The 17146-nt window shown below is 54.1% G+C and overlaps 1 protein-coding gene across 7 annotated transcripts in view; it reads right to left on the bottom strand.

The window, feature by feature from the left end:
• Positions 1–17146, bottom strand: part of ACOT11 (acyl-CoA thioesterase 11) — a 68387-nt gene that overhangs the window by 14689 nt on the left and 36552 nt on the right. For 6 of the 7 annotated variants that reach the window (XM_019837066.3, XM_045035887.1, XM_023258731.2 and 3 more), the window contains 5 exons: positions 9750–9960; positions 8757–8826; positions 3758–3827; positions 2274–2372; positions 1653–1788 (listed from right to left, as the gene is read on the bottom strand). In XM_019837066.3, the coding sequence (XP_019692625.1) occupies positions 1653–1788; positions 2274–2372; positions 3758–3827; positions 8757–8826; positions 9750–9888 (514 nt within the window). In that variant the 5' untranslated portion in view covers positions 9889–9960. The remainder of the gene's footprint in view (positions 1–1652; positions 1789–2273; positions 2373–3757; positions 3828–8756; positions 8827–9749; positions 9961–17146) is intronic. The other variant, XM_045035886.1, reaches the window with a different exon arrangement.

Here is a 17146-nt window from a genome sequence, read left to right as displayed (position 1 = left end):
GGAGGCTGTCTCGGGGCAGTGGGCGGGACACCCACTTTGAGAGAAGACACACCTGGGTCTGAACCTCAGGTTCAGGTTGTGTGACCCGGGCCAGCCAAGTAAGCCTCTCTGAACCTGTGTCCTCAGCTGTGAAGGGGCAGATGTCAAACCCAGCCCATCAGGGTCATGCAGATGGAGTATGGGCGTGACGCGAGAGTGCTTGGCACCGCGGTCAGGAGACAGACTCTCAAAAGGCTAGTTCTTCCCTCCCTCTGCCCCGACAGGCCCTGTCCCTCTGGGGTGATGGCATCAGGAGATCCTCAGCAGGAGAGGCCAGAGAGTGGGCAGGGCCCTGCGGGTCAGAGGAGCAGATACTGATACGACCCCCACCCGCCCAACTCAAAGAGGTGCCGGGGAGAGACTTGTCAGGGAGGGCCCATCAGAGAGGTGGCCTTTTGCTTGGCTTGCAGGCTGCTCCGAGATGCCACAGACAGGGAGGGGAGAGCTTGAGGGGGCCTGAGCCAAGGCCTGGAGACCGGGCAGGTAGGACAGTCCCAGGAGGCAATGAGGCCGTGGCTGGGTTGGAGCTGAGGGCAAGTAGGAGGACAGCACCAGGTGAAGCTGCATGGCCCGCCAAGGGCCCAGATGCCAGGCTAAGGCATCTGGACTAACCTTTGCATGGAAGGGCTATCAGGACAAGAGGGATTTAGGAGGGCCACAGTGGATCGGTGGCCCTGGGGAATCTCAATGACAGTGGGAAGAGCTGGGAGCCCCCCGGCCCAAGCCATAGCCCCCAGACCTTGCATACATAAGGCACACAGAACTCAGAGCCCCTCTCACTGCTTGACTGAGGCAGCTGGTTGCACCTGCTCTCCTCCACCCTGGGCGGCTGGACCACTTTGAACTGTCCTATAATTAATCGCCTCCTTTAGGTTTCAAGGAAGACTCCACGTCCTAACGCTCTGGAGACTGGTGAGTGAATCCAAGGTTACCCCTCTGGGCCTTTGCCCAGCCTGTGCTCTCTGTCAGGAAAACCTTTCCCTATCTCTCCATCTGTCAAAATCCTCCTCGTCCACAGGGGATCTTTGTGTGCTGGTATAGAACAATCTCCAACATGTACTTTCAAGGGGAAGGAAGAAAGATACAGAACAGTATGTTCTGTATGTTCCCTTTTGGGTAAAAAGAGAGGGCTAAATAATACACAGCATGCTTAAATATGCAGGGAATCTTCTGGAAAGATCTCCCAAAATGAGTAACTGAAGGGAGCCTGGGTTCTGGGTGGGAGAGAGTCTTGCTTTTTATTCTACATTTATATCTATATGATTTATGTATATATGTGTATATATCTATGTGTGTATATCTACGTGTTCATATATATATGTGCTTTTTAAAAAAAAAAACCTACAGTCTTCAAGGCCACGCTCAACAGTACCTTCCCCAACACGTTTTGGATAACAAAGGGTTTTCCTGCCTAATTCCATCTTCACGGCTCCCGAGAGCTGAGCAAGAGGCCCAAAAAGACCCTTCCCTGAAGCAGACTTTGAAGCAAGAGGGCCATCAGGACAGCGAGTGGACGTTCCAAGGAGACTCCCTTCCTCCCTCTGCCCACTGGGGGCCTGGGACAGAGGGGGCATGTAGCATGCCAGCTGCCCTCCCCACCCACGGCCGCTCACCATCCTGAATGACGCAGTTGGCCAGGAGGTCCTTGATGGTGTCCGCGTAGAGCAGCCGCATGCGCCGCCGTTCAGCCGCCACACTGTGCTCGGTCTTCTCCTCCTCCGTCTGCGGCGTGGTCTGCTTCAGCTTCACCTGTGGGCGGGGGTTGGCACGGGGGGTGCTCAGGACAGGTTTCCTGAAACAGCAGGAGTGCCTGTGCCCCAGCATCGTCACACACTTGGGGCGGCTGGGTAGCTACAAGTCTTTGTGCCCTCTTTGTCCCCATCTTCCTGTTTCCGTGTTGACTGATATATCACTTTCACCCTCCAAATGCCCCAGTCCCATTTCTTGGGCAAAGGCATCCAGGACTAGGGGCATCTATAGGACGTGTGAGGGAATGATGAGGCCTGAAGAATCCCCGTGTGAGACACACAGGAGTAGGTGGGGAAGAGGAGAGAGGGAAGGTGCCTGGGGTCCGAACACAGGTAGGGGGAGCCGCCTCTGGGGGCTGTGGATTCCCTGAAGCACCCCCACCTGCACCCCTCGGTCAGTCCCCAGCCTCACCACCCTGGTCCTGGCCGGCCTTGACAAGCACCTGGGTGGTCCAGCCGCATTGTGCAGCCGGGGACAGCCCCCACCTTGGAGAGTTCCCGGTGGGCCACAAAGGTGGCCAAGGCCTTGCACACGTTCCACTGCTTCTCGGAGCACAGGTCCTCAGAGGCCACCTGGATGCCCACCTGGAGAGGAAGAAAGGGTGGGAGGAGTGAGGAGGGGAGAAACAGGGCTCCCGACCTGAGGTTCCATAGCTCAACGAGACAGGAAGTCCCACCCCAGGCCAGACCTCATATTCTTCTATCACTTACTGAGTCTAGACAGCCAGAAACCTGGGATAGGTTCTGATTCTACCCCTGGATCCCTGGAAAGCCTTGGGCAAGTCACTTCCCTTCTCTGGTCCTTGGCTTCCTCATCTATAAAATGGGAGGGAGCATGGGGACGCCTGGCTGGCTTAGCCGGTAGAGCATGTGACTCTTAATCTCGGGGTCATGAGTTCAAGCCCCACATTGGGCATGGAGCCTGCTTAAAATATGAATGAATGAATGAATGAATGAATGAATGAATGAGGGAGTGAATGAATGCAATGGGAGTGAGCATACCTACCCTGACAGGGTTACAGAGGGAGTGAAAATGAGACTGAACCTAGCAAAGGACTTAAAGTAGGTAAAACGTTGGCTACATTGAAAAGACAGACATCTGGGGGGTACCCAGGGCATACCCAGAGGCAGTCAGGACTCTGCTGCCCCAGCCTCAGTGGCCCAGCTGGGGGACATGGCCTGAGCCTGGCGTCCACAGGTGGGAAATACAGCCGCTCCCCCAAAGCTCACAGAGCCCTGTGTATCACTTAAGAACCCTGCAGCATAGGGGGCGCCTGGGTGGCGCAGTCGGTTAAGCGTCCGATTTCAGCCAGGTCACGATCTCGCGGTCCGTGAGTTCGAGCCCCGCGTCGGGCTCTGGGCTGATGGCTCGGAGCCTGGAGCCTGTTTCCGATTCTGTGTCTCCCTCTCTCTCTGCCCCTCCCCCGTTCATGCTCTGTCTCTCTCTGTCCCAAAAATAAAAAAAATAAAAAAATAAAAAAACGTTGAAAAAAAAAAAAAGAACCCTGCAGCATAGGACTCATGTTCCCATTTCACAGATGGGGAGACAGAGGCTATGGGAGGTAAGCTAACAGACTGCAGTTCAGGCTTTCTCTACTCCAGTCCTGTTGCCTCCAGGGTCAGGCATGGCAGCTGCCTTCCCTGCTTTCCCGTGACCACCTGGCTGCTAAAGAGAGTCTTAGGTTAAGGGTGAAGACCAAGGAGACTGGAAGTCAGTCGCACATTGGAATCTACGTGACCTGGTGACCTGGGACAAGCCTCTTCCCCTCCCTGGGCCTCAGTTTCACTTCTGTGCTAGGGGGTGTTGGACAGGAAGATCCTTAGGATCCCCCCAGCCCTGCCAGCTGTTTCAAAACTCTGCTGCCTCGACCAGGGCTCTGCGGGTGTGAGTGTGGCCAGGCTGGGGGCTGAGTAGGGAGAAGAGGTAGAAAACCTACCCACCCACCTACCCACCCCTAGGCAGCACCCACCGCACACACCTCCATGCTAGAGTTGAAGGCCCGGTTCACCTTGGCCTTGATATTCACCACTTGTCCGACACTGGGGAGAGAAGCGCAGGAGGTGAGCCTTCCACTGGGGATAGAGTGAGGGAAGAGGGGCCCCAGATACTTGCAGGGCCTCTGCTGAAGGCCACTGGCAGAGAAATGTCATGGCTTACGGAGCATGGTCACATCGGCAATGTCACCGAGTCCTCAAAGCAAGCTGGCAAGATAGTGTTAGTACCTCGTTGTACAGGTGGGAGAGTGGAGGCTGAGAGAGGGGGCGTGGTTTCACTCATCTCCCCCTTGTCCAGTGAATGCTCAAGCTTCTTTTTGCTTGGGGCTCCACAGTCCCCTCTTCAGGGAACCTGCCCCCACCCAAAGCCCGATATGGTTCATCCTCCCAACACTTCAACAGAGGGGGCCTCTGTCTCCCCCACAATCCTTAAGCTCCACTGGGGCAAGGATCACATCTGCTTTGCTCACCATTGACTTCAAGGCCTAGCACACCTCACAGGGTGGGTCCTCCACAGACAGTGGCCTACTGAATGAACGCATCCCACATCTGCTGAATGCCTACTACACGCAAGGGACTATAAACAAGGGGTGGGAAGGACAATGGAAGCATTTCAAGAATGCTTATGATGTCCCAAGCATTACCTCATTAGAGTCTCCAAATAAGCTTGACAAGCTTACATTAGAGTGGATTGAACACCCGAGAGGGTAAGCCATTTGCCCAAGGTCACCCAGCTAAAAAGTGACGGAGTCAGGGTTCTAGACTGTTCTGTTGACTACACCGGCCCCACCTTTTCCAGGTGCAGTCCGTCCCTCTGGAATAATCCCCATGTCCAGATAAACAGTCAGACTCCCTAGAGGGGCCACCTCACCTGCTGTGTGTCTGACCGGAGGCACAGAGTGTGCCCAGCTGGTAGCCTATGAGGAGGAGGCAGAGGCTGGAGTGACCTTGAGCAAGTCCTTTCACCTCTCTGTGCCTGGGCCACAAACATGGACAGCACAGGGCTTATTTCTTTCCCAAAGGCACAGCCTCTTCCCCAAGGCTAGGAAGGGTCCCTTCCAAGGGGACTGCCTGTCAAGGGGTGGCAGTGGACAAGAGCCACAAAGGCCTGGGCTCCAGCCAAGCTCTACCGTGACTGTCACACTACTGAGTCATGTGACCTGGGATGAGTCACTTTGCCTCTCTGAGCCTATCTCCTTGTCTGTAAAGTACAGAGAAGGCGTGACTACTGAGGGTCAGGCTAGAGGAGGTAAGACAGAGCCGGTGCCGGGAGCTCCGTGAATAACAGGAGCTCACGTGTGCCAAGGACTTGTCCATTTCTGTTCATGTTGTTAGCGGTCCTAACTGGTCCCCGTGGAAGGGACTGTCGTTTTTTGGAGATGCGTGCTGACATATGGAGGGATGAGTGTCATGATGTCTGCAACTTACTTTCAAATAGTTCAGAAAAAAAACAGAGAGAAGTCTGTGTATTTACTTATCCATATATAGATAACGCATATGTAGCAAAAAATGTTAATTCTTGAATCTCGCTGGTGGTGATCATTGCACTATGCAACTTTTCTATAACTTTGAAAGTTTTCATTATAAGAAATTGGGAAAAAAATTCCATGATCCCTGAAATAAAAATAACAGTCTATTTTCTGTGGTGCTAAAAAAAAGAGAGAGATTTGTGTCTCTTCTTCATCCCCCTCCTCCTCCTCCCCCTCCTATTCATCCTCCTCCTCTTTCCTCTCTTTCTCCTCCCCCTCCTCCTCATCCCCCAACTACCCCCCTCCTCCCCCCTCCTCCATCTCCAAAGCCAAGCAGACACCCATTTGGACTCCTGAGCTTTTCTTCCTTCCTGACTCTCTTCCATCCCACAGCTCAAGCCAAAACCGGCTCCTTCCCCAGGGTCACTCTTTCCCCAGGGCCACTGCCCAACTTCCTCGGGGGCCACCTTAAGCCTCCAGCCCCCCAACACTCCCTCCAGGTGATCTTCACATCACAGAGGCAGCTCCCACAAACAAGTCTGAGCCCCACTCAAGCCCTTCCCCAGGACCAATTTACTGTCAAGGGACAGAGGAGCATGTTAAATGACACCACAGTGATGCTAACAGCAAAACCCGGATGACGGAGAACTAAGAGGGCAGATGACCAGGAGAGAGATGGTGAGGGGACAGGGTGCTGGGGGCAGGCGTAGCACCTATAGGTAAAAAAAAAAAGACTTGAGGGACACAGCAATCAGTTGCAACCTTATTTGTATCTAGGCTTGGACAACAAAAATAACCGTAAAGCAAAACAAAATGAAAACAGGGGCGCCTGGGTGGCTCAGTTGGTTAAGACTTTGACTTTTGATTTCAGCTCAGGTCATGATCTCATGGTTTGTGAGATCAAGCCCCACGTCAGGCTCTGCACGGACAGCGTGGAGCCTGCTTGGGATTCTCTGTCTCTGCCCCGGGCTCCCTCGCACTCGCTCGCTCTGTCTCTCTCTCTCTCTCTCTCAAAATAAATAAAACTTTAAAAAATAGAATCATAGGGGCGCCTGGGTGGCTCAGTTGGTTGAGCGTCCGACTTCGGCTCAGGTCATGATCTCACAGTCCGTGAGTTCGAGCCCCGCGTCGGGCTCCGTGCTGACAGCTCAGAGCCTGGAGCCCGCTTCGGATTCTGTGTCTCCCTCTCTCTCTGCCCCTTCCCTGCTCACACTCTATCTCTCAACAATAAATAAATGTTAAAAGAAAAAAAAATTTTTAATAGAATACTAAATTTTAAAAATGGAAAAAAACAAAAGCAGTTCCTACCACTTAGAGATACATTTTGAAATATTTTTAAATGGCAAAAACAAAAACAAACCAACAGACGAAACAACTTCTCCAGTTTTCCTCAGGTGCAGCCAGGCCTCTCCTGACCACCAACCATGCTCCTGACCCCATCCCCAGCTTGCCCTCCTTCCCAGCATCCTCTCTGGCTTGCCCTTCCACCCACATCCTCCTCGGCCCAGACTCACCTTCACTCTCTGAGTCCCGTGGCGGGTCCACCCACCATGCATGCCCACTCCCCACCCCCAGCCCTCTCCTCCCTAGCTCCTCTGGGTGCCAGAACTTGCACTGGCAGCAGAGACCTAGAACTGGCCCAGACCCAGAGCTCCGCTTGCCTTCTAAGTGTCCCTACATACAGTATTGATGGTACTGAGCCAGTTCAAACACCTCCTCCAGGAAGCCCCCTTTGACTACCCCCTAGGCCATTACACTCGCCCCCAGACATACAGAAAATGCATCCCCTTGGTTAAGAATAAGAGTTCCGGGGTTCCTGGGTCCTCCACTAGCTACCCGGCCTTAAGCAAGTTATTTTGCCTCTCTGTGCCTCAGTTTCCTAACCTGTAAAATGAGGATACGCATAGCCAGAACCTCACAACAGTGTTCTGAGGACTAAATAGGTTAATGTATTTAAAAAGCATTACAAATAAAGCATCAATATTAGTTCATTCATAGTGACAAAGGTACAACACCAATTAAAATGTTAATAACAGGGGAACTGGCTGTAGGGTATATAGGAACTTTCTGTATGATCTTCTGAGCTACAACTTTTTTTTTGTAAATCAAAAACTACTCTAGGGGCACCTGGGCGGCTCAGTCAGTTGGAACAACCAACTCTTGATTTCAGCTCAGGTCATGATCTCATGGTTCATGGGATCAAGCCCCGTGTCAGGGTCTGTGCTGATGGCACGGAGCCTGCTTGGGGTTCTCTCCCTCCCTCCCTCCCTCTCACTCTCTGCTCCTCCCCCACTTGTGCACTCGCTCCCACTCTCTCTCAAAATAGATAAATAAGCACTTTTTAAAAAAACTACTCTAAAATAAAAGATATTTAGAGTATGACAAAGCACCCATGTGTCAGAGATCATGATTAGCATGGCACATACCCCTTGAATTCAAATTCTGTTTCTACACCTGCACAAATGGGAGCTCCTGGGGCACAGGGACCATGCTCCAGTTGACTTTGCATACCCGAAACCCAGCGTGGGCCTTGATCTGGAACAGGCGCAGGTAGTGACAAAGGACCGAATAAACGAAGACAGGAATTGGCCACATTTTCTCCTTAACTCAACGTGCTGGTACCCAGAAAGCCCTGACTCAATCCTTGGCATTTGATGTCCTAGGCACTGATGGTGAGTTTCGGAGCAGGAGTGGAGGCCAAAACACCGTATGCAGCCCCTGCAAGGCTGGGCTGAGGGCTTTGCATCAGTGTAGACAGTTTATTGGTTTTTTTTTAATGTTTATTTATTTTTGAGAGAGAGAAGCAAATATGAACGGCAGAGGGGCAGAGAGAGACACACACACAGAATCCAAAGCAGGCTCCAGGCTCTGAGCTGTTAGTACAGAGCCTGACGCGGGGCTCGAACCCACAAACCGCAAGATCATGACCTGAGCCACCTAGGTGCCCCAGTATAAACATTTTAAAAAGCAACTAGAAAACAAAACAAAACAAACTGCAACGTAGCGAACTCCTCATTCTTGGAGGCATGTAAGCAGAAGTTGAATGGCCCAAGTTTCTGACTCAGGCTTTTCCAAGGGACCTTGCCTAGGAAACATTCTACAAGTGACCAATGACCCATAGAGAATGTCCAAGTTCAAAAAGATATGCACCGTTTAAGACTAATGCCTTCCATTCTGCAGATCAGAAAACTGAGGCCCAGAGAAAGAGACTGACCACCCCAAAGTCACACAGCACCCCATGATGCCGCCTCAGCAACGTCCAACTCCAAACCTGGCCACGGGAACCCACCCCGCAGCACCCAGCAGCAGCCCAGCTCCTAGCCCGTCCCTCTCCCAGAGCCCCTGCAGATGGGCCACTACCTGCTCTGCAAAGGCCCTCGGTCCGTCAAGTCAGGTTCCAGGGCTCTGCACGGCTCACAGGCTGACCAGGTGGGGAGAGGGAGGAGGAGCCCTGCGTTGGTGGTGGGCAGACCAGGGGGACCAAGGAGCAGGACGGGCCACTTACCTGATGGTGTGCTCAAAATAGATATCGTCCATGGAGGCGGTGACGCAGGGGCAGCCAGCGTGCCTCTCGGCTGGCATCAGAAGAAAGCCGTGGGTTAGCATCATCCCCCTGTCAGCAGGCCTCTGATCAAATGTCAGGCGGCCAGAGCTAAGGTTGTGCCTCCTTGCCCACACCCACCCTTCTCCAGTTTTCTTCACCTCGCTTACTGCGCCCTGACCCTGCTTATCTATCCAGGTTTTGTCCATCTGGGGTCTCTCCCTTCTGCCAGACTGCAAGTTTCTTGAGGGCAAGGATTTTTGCCTGTCTTGTTCACTGCGGTGCCCCAGCCTGGGAACAGTGCCTGGCTCAGGAGACACTCCATGAGCAGCTGTTGAATGAATGAAAGATCACACGGGGCTATTCTAGTTCTCGGCCCGCTCAGGTGCCGTACCCCGGTCCAGTCACCTTCACCCACCTCTGTTTCCCTGCCCGAGTCATTCTTACTGGCAGGACTGCGTTCACTACCTTAGTCCCTCCGGAATCCCTCCCCTGTCCCCAGGGCTGAGTCACGGCTTCTGGTCTGTTCTCCCACAGACCCGATTCTGCCTCTTTCCCAGTGCTGGGGGGCAGGTAGATCACCTATCTGTGCCCCTACTGGACGGTGAGCTCCCTGCGGGTGGGAGAGTACTCAGAGCTCAGTTCAGCTCCACTCAACTCAGCAAGGCGGGCAGTGGTGGCCTTTGCTCAGGGCACTCTCGGGCCAGTCTCGGAGCAGCCACATTTGAAGGTGCAGGGACAGAGCTGTGGAGGTCTGGGGGAGCGAGGGTGGGCCCCAGCTGAGCGTGGAGAAATTGGAGGGGGCATCTCAGGCGGCTGGAACAGTACGAGCAAAGGGCAGGACGAGGAAGGAGCACGGCGCTCGGGAGGGCCAGTGACCGCCTCTGATAATGGAGGCCTCCCCTCTGGGTGGTGGGGCCACCGGTGGGAGGACAGTTGCACCAAGCACGGGCTCACCGGACAGGCAGGCCGTGGTGTCAATCCACTTGAGCAGCTGCCCGACGCTCAGCTCGCCGCGCTGGTTGGTGTGGCAAGGCAGCACGAGCTGGCTCATCTGCACCTCGGTGGGGTTCCGGTACCCCTCGCCGCCCGCCATAGCACCGTCGTCTTTCTCTGCGTGCGAGGCTGACTTCCGGGACAGGCGGCTTGAGAACACGGAGGTGAAGCCCTGGGAAGAGGCGGGGACAGGAGGTCAGCTCACTCACTGCAGGATCTCCCGGGTCCGCCCGACCTGAGACCCGACTGCCACAGGGAGAGCGGACGGCGCCCCAGGGACACCTCCCGCCAGACCCCAACTCCAAGAGTGGCCACCACTCTCAGACCCCAGGAGGCTCGCTGGATGCCACTTCCACCCAGTTTCCTCTTGGCCAGCACCCCATGTTCACAGGACCTCGGACCTCAGGGAGGGGGAGGGGAATTCAGTCCTTCTCCCTCCAGCTCATGGGCCAGTTGGCTCAAGGTCTGCCTCAGATTGACCTTCATTCTTGCAAGACTCCCCCTCTCTCTGCAGGGAGGCCTGGTGAGCCCTCTAGTAGTCAAGCCTGGGGATCTGTTGTCAATAAAGTAGTCCAAGAAGCAGCTGTTTCGCCCCCAAAGGGCCCTTCCTCGGGCTCCTTCTTTCTGCAGACGACACCAAAGGCCGCACCCCCGTTGGGTGTCCCCCTGTCCCGAGCACTTGGCTTTATGACTAGGAGCGCTCACGCAGTCCCTGAGCAGCTGTCTGAACCAGGCCAGGGTCGCAGCAGCTTCCAGCTGGAGAAGCAGCCGAGAAAATCCTCCAAGTCCTGAACTGAGGTGAAATTTCTGCCCAGGGCCCGGCTTGCCTCATTCCCTGGGCGGAAGGGGTAGACGAGCACCCGGCAGCGGCCTGGATGGGGTGGGCTGGGGAAGGGGGGGGGCCTCCCGTCTCTCTGGCCCGCTGTCCCTAAGAGGCCGTGAATGAGAGCTGGGGACACCTGCATGTGTGAGAAAAGTGACCCAAGTTCCGATTCTCACAGCAATGATAACAGCCGCTGCCAATACTGATGTAGCGCTTATTAAGCGGCAAATACTCTCTTCTGAGCACTTCGCGTGTCCTGATTCCATTTTATTCATGCAAAAAAAAAAAAAAAAAAAAAGCCTGAGGTAGGTTCACTGGTGCCCTCGCTTTACAGGTGATGAAATGGAGGTCCCAGTACGTGGCAAAGTCTGGCTGCGGCACAAGGTCTGGCTGCAAAGCCCGAGGTCCTACCCCCCACACTACACGGTCTGCTCCTAGGGCTGAGAAGAATCCAGGGCCCTGGGTCTGGACTCAGCAGCAACCAGTGCCATGACCCGATGCTGACCCTACCACAGACACACGAGGGGTCAAGGACAGCTCTCGTGGTGGAGTCCGTGCTCCTTGAGTAACCTCCCCAACAAGGCTCCCGTAGCTAATTCAGTACGTTCAAAGCACGCCAGGGTGACTCGTTCAAGGTCACTGACCCTCAAGGGGCAGAAGTGGGATTCAAACCAGGCCTATCTAACCCAGAATAGCTTCTGGGTTCCCAGAGAGGCATCTTGTTCCCGAGAGCCCCTGGGTATGACCAACAGTGCCAGACTCCGAGGGGAGAGAGGAGGGCAGCCCCAGCCCCAGCAGCCTGGGAAGAGGCCTGCAGGGTGCCAGGCTGCCAGGCTGCCAGGCTCCTGTCGGCGTCTGGCAGGCCACTGTGGTCCAAACAGCAGGACCCGTCACCATGGTAACCACTGCCAAGGCATTTCCGGCCTGTTGTGCGGGGGGGGGGGGGGGGGGCGTTGCGGTATGATGTGGCTGCCTTTCTGGGTGTGGGAGATGCGGAGGGAGGAGGCAGACAGATTCCATTTACCCACGCTCTTCCCAAACCCATGCCACAACCAGGGGTTCTGGGCAGAACATTCCAGAAAGAAGTGAAAGAGCAAGGTAGGGAAATGGGGGAGGCAAGACGCAGAGGGTGAGTGGTCAGAAGAAAGGGAGCAGACCATCGGGGGTTTCTGGGCAGTTCCAGGCATACACACGGGGACGCCCTACACACTATGCCTCTGCTTTACAAACCTGTTTTCACATCTGCCACCTCACTGGATCCTCCCAAGGAAGGCAGAGGGTGAGGACTGCTGACCCCATTTTACAAAAGACGAAAGTGAGGACGGAAAAAGCCCTAGACCAGCGGTCCGGACACCTGAGTTCCAGTCCTCCCTCTGCTTCTCACCTGCTCGGTCTCCACTCCCACCAGCCTCCTATTTCCTATTCTATGAAAAAGAGTCCCTGCCCTCCCATTGAACTGTACATGCCTGGAGGCAGGATCTTGGCCTTGTTCAATCATTCATTCATTCACCAAGCATTTCTCCTTTACCCTGGACCTAACGTTGAGAGAACAAGGATAAATTGGTCCATTCCCTTTGAGAAGCTCCTGCTTAGTGCTTACGCTTAGCAGGTCCCGGCACACAGTAGGCCCTCACCAGAGGTTTGTGGAGGGACGATCAGAGGCAGACTTGAGTTCAAATCCTAGCCCTGTCCCTCTGGTGCTATGTGATTCCGGATTAAGTCCCCTCCCCTTCCGAACCTCATCTGTGACTCGCTGGGCAGGCAGAGGCAGGGGAAGATTGCCAATCCCTAAGGTACCCCCAGTTCTGGTTTCAGGATTCCGGACTCTAACCCCACAGGGTTCTAGCATGTCCAGCTGACATTTCCATTGAAATGGAAGCTGAGAAGTCCTGTCACCCTGTCAGACAGGAAACAGCGTGATCTTCTGAGCAGGGCTGAGCTCCCAGGCAAACTGAGGGCCAAGACCTGCTGTGGCTGTCCCCCTGTCTCTTCAAAGAGAGGGGCCCAGAGCCCCTGGGCTGGAGCACGAATAGAAGGGACAGAGTAGCACTGGAGGGCCCAGGCACAGCCTCTCGGACTCCAACTCCTTCTTTGGCTCTAAGGCAGTCTGCCCACACCATGGCAGGCCAGGCTGGCCCTCCTCCTATCCCAAGGTGGGCAGGCAGCCAGCCTGGGTGACAGGGGCGTGTGCAGCCCAGACAAGCTCTGGCCAATGGGGCCCCAGAGCCAGGCCACTCCTCCCAGGGCCAGTCACGGGAGAGCAGAGGCCCTGGATGGAGTCAGGGACTGCAGCAGCCAGGCAGGCTGAGCCAAGACAGCTGACAGGGAGGGCACAGCCTGCTACGAAAGTGGAGAGGGCACCTGGGGGTCAGAGATGTACCCTCTCAGATGGCAGATGTGCCTGCGGCTGGCCCAGACCACAGCAGACCTGGCCAGATTTGGTCATCCCAGACTAGGTCTCAGCTGGCTACACCATGGGCTCTGCGTCCCTCCTCCCGGGCCACAGGAGGCATCCCATGTCACAGACCTGCTGCGTCAGAGCAGGAGAGGCCACTTTGCCCAATCCCTTCGCAGCTGAGGAGACTGACACACACAGAGGGACAGGCTGGTCCAGGGTCATAGAGCTGAGGAGCCAGGATGAGCCCCCCTGGGCCAGGGCTCCTTCTAGACGATTTGACAACAACCCCACACAAACAGACGACCTCGATGTCCTCTCTCTCCTAAGTACCAAGTCCCAGTGACCTGCCTTCCCTAAACTCTCAGGCTCCCCCTCTGCCCTGACAGCTCAGGCCCTGGCTAGGCACTGCCCGCTCACTAGACTGTCTCCACAGCCTGTCCCCAGGCCTCCAGTCTCTCCACCTCCTTCTAGCTTCCACAAGCACCAGAAGGATCTTCCCAAACAGCAAATCCACCAACACGACAACCATAATTTTCTGTACCCTGTCTTGCAGGACCACTAGGTCTGGCCTTTACAGCCCCACCCACCCATGCACCCACCCCCATCCCCCACATACTGTGGGACTTCATTCTGTCCCTTAGGACCACACAGACCTCTCTGAAGAGCAAGCCAGACCAGACACCTCCCCTGCTCAAGACTCCTCAATGGCTCCCTACGGCTCTCAGGATAAAGCTCCTGCCAGGGCCCCAGCAGCTGCTCTCCCAAGGTCTAGACCACATGCCATTCCTCAGAGCACCACTCTTACCCAGTTCCTTTCCCCACCATGTGGGTGCTGCTTCTGCCTAGGATCCCTTTATCTGCCCTGTGTGCCGGGTAAGCTCTTCCTCCTCCCTCTTCAAGCCCCCACCACCTCTTCCGCAAAGAAAGCTGGGGCCTCCCTGGCCCCACAGCCTCGTCTGTCTCCATCACAGCCCCAACCAAACTGTGTAGTCACTGTTTTGACAGCCACCCCCCTCATCAGATAGGCATTCCCTTGGGACAGGGACAGACTCAGTCCTACCACAGAGCAGGTGCCGAATAAAACCTACAGAAGAGGAAAAGGAAGGAAAACGCTGGTGACAGGGCGGTCCCAGAGCTGAGATGTGAAGACAGGATGGTTTAAGGGGCAGAAAGGACACGAAGGGGGAACAGAACAACAGTGGCTCAGGGGATGGGACCAGGAGGGCAAAAAGAAGCAGGTAGGAAAGTACTAGGTACCTGTGTGGGTGGAGTCAGAAGGAGAGGGGCCAAGGAGTCTCTGGAAACCGGGGAAAAACTCCCAGAGAAGGTTGTGACTTACAGTGATGAGGCAGGAAACAAGACCAGTGAGGGAGATCTTAGTGCCTTCAGGAACCATCCAGAACAGGCCTAGAGCAGAGGAGACCCACCTATCCTGGCAGGGAAGAGCAGGCTTGTGTGACCTCTCAACCGACCCACCATGACACGAGACTGTACACAGGCCACCGGGGTCCGTCTGGCCTGAGTTCAAGTCTGATTCCACAACTAACTCATGTGACCTTGGGCAAGCTGCCCAACCTCCGTGGACCTCAGTTTCCTCGGCTGGAAGAATGGGATTATAACATGCACTTCATTGGGACGTATGTCATTGTGGGGATGAAATGAAACGAGATTAAGTGTTTAAGGCTCGTATGTACCACACCCCCACCCCCACCCCCGCCCCCGTTATGACCAACATTTATTGAGCACTTACTGTTAGCATTATAAAGCTGAGTTGGGGCTTTCCACAGAAACATAGCTGGGAGAGACCCAAACATAGTTCACACTGACTGTTTACCTAGTACTCTCTCGTCTGAGTTCACCAGAACATCAGGGCAACCCTGTGAGGGGTTGTTAGCCCCTCTGAGAGGTTTGGTGAGAATTCAAAAAGCCAGTGACAGCGGAACAGACATTCAGGCCTGTGTAGGAGACTGCAAAGCCCATGTTCCTCCCTCTCCACTTCCTGAGGGGGTGGGGACCAGAAGGCAGGCCCCAGGGGGGCAGGGAGAAGCAGCCTTTGGCCCACCCTAGGGAGCCACCGGCCAGGCCTCATGAAAGGCCTGATTGTCTGAGCCAGGCCACTCCGAGCAGTGTGAGGAAGCCATCCAAACTAGACGCCCTGTCTGCACAAAGCGGGAATCCAGCCTCTCAGAGAAACAGGGTGGCCTCCTGGAGGTTTCCCACTAGCAAAGCGGCAACATTTGTCAACATCCTAAATTCCGCCTCGGGCCTATTCCCCCATCTTCCACCCAAAAAAGGCTCTGAGGCAGCCTGCACATGCACAGCACACAGACCCCACAGGCACCCAGAGCTGAAATGCAAACAAAGCTACGGAACCAAATAAGGGAAGAGAGGATTATGTTAGGAATCCAGCTGCACAAAGATGCCGCCAGAGAGAATTGCATTTCACCTTGAGATTCCCGGCAGACATAAAAAAGGCGAAAAGGGGTAGCAGTGGGTACCAAACTCATAGAGTTAAAAGCAGAGATCTCCCATCCACGAAACCAGCTTCAGGGCCGGGAGGAGGACACCAGGGGGCTGTCCCGTCGGCTTCTGATTGTCATATAACGTGAGATCATATCTTCATTCTATAGGATAAAACAATGGTCCCCAGTGCCCTCTACAAACATCCTCATTCTGCCTCTGGCCACAGGCTGTGTTGGCACTTGACATTTTTTCACGATTATGGGGTGGGAAAAGTAGAACATGAGACCAACATTTTGCGTTAAGCGTCTCCTACACCAGCCCCTTGCTTAACATTTACTGAACACCTGCTGTGCATCATGTTCTATGCTGAGAAATTTCATACGTGTTATCTCAGTAATTTTTACATCTGCCCCGTGAGGCATTGTTGTTCCACCCATTTTACTGATGAGCAAACTCAGATACCTTGTTTCTGAGCCAGCCGAAGTCCACTTACATCTCTACAGAATTTCTACAGATTTTTCAAGGGCCTGGGAGACGGGGAAGATGGAAGAGATTCTTCCAGTCTGACACTCAGCGAGAGGGAGCAAATGACTCCAAACATGCAACCAGTCAGTGACCAAAAAGAGTAGAGGCCAGGACCCTGAGTCTCCGTCCAGAGCCCAGGGTCTGGCACAGGCTGATCAGGCACTGGGCTTCCCCCTTCTTCTGACAGCCAGCTCTTATGCTCTCCCAGTATGAAAGAGGGGGACGGGAGGGCCACCAACCTTCTAATCCTGCCCTACACCCCCACTCTGATGAGGAAGGGAGGTGGGGTATGGGGTACAATTGAAACTCTGAGCTAAGGACAAGCTTTCTCAGGGTAGCCCCATCCTTCCAGAAGTAGAGCTTCATGGGACATGGGACAAAACTGAACATCAGTGGAACTTTTATCAGTTCCTCATCCCCAGAAGACCTTGGGCAATTATTTTACCTCTCCACGTGTCAGTTTCCTCATCTGCCTAATGGGGATAATAAAAGAACCTGAAGTTAGAGTGAGGATTATAAAAGACAGTGAGCCCACTAGAATGGCTATAACCAAAATCATGGACAGTAACAAGTGTTGGCAAGGATGTGGAGAAAACAGAACCCCTGCCCATTGCTGGGGGGAATATAAAATGTTTGACCCACCATAGAAAACGGTTTGGCAGGTCCTCAAAAAGCTGAACATAGAAACACCATATAACTTTGCCATTCCATTCCGAGGTATATACCCAACGGCACTGAAAACAAGGCCTCAAACAAATACACATACACACATGTTCATAGCAGCACTATTCACAACAGCCAAGAGGTGGAAAGCATCCAAATGTCCGTCAATGGATAAATGGATAGACAAATTGTGGTGTATCCATATAACACAGCATTAGTCAGCTGTGATCGATACATAAGGAATGATCGATACATAAAACGTGGATGAATTTCAAAGCCTCATGCTAAGTGAAACAAGCCAGAGGCAAAAGGTCACACAGTGAATGGTTCCATTTATATGAACTCCCCAGTACAGATAAGCCCATGGAGACAGAAAGCAGATTGGTGGTCACCAGGGTCCTCCTGTCCCCAGGAGGAAAGGGGAGACACTTCTTAAAAGTTAAGGGGCTTCACTTTGAAGTGATGGAAAGGTTGGAACTAGATAGA

The sequence above is a fragment of the Felis catus genome, chromosome C1 (genome assembly GCF_018350175.1).
Source record: "Felis catus isolate Fca126 chromosome C1, F.catus_Fca126_mat1.0, whole genome shotgun sequence".
NCBI lineage: Eukaryota > Metazoa > Chordata > Mammalia > Carnivora > Felidae > Felis > Felis catus.
This window is presented reverse-complemented; position numbering and strand designations above follow the sequence as displayed.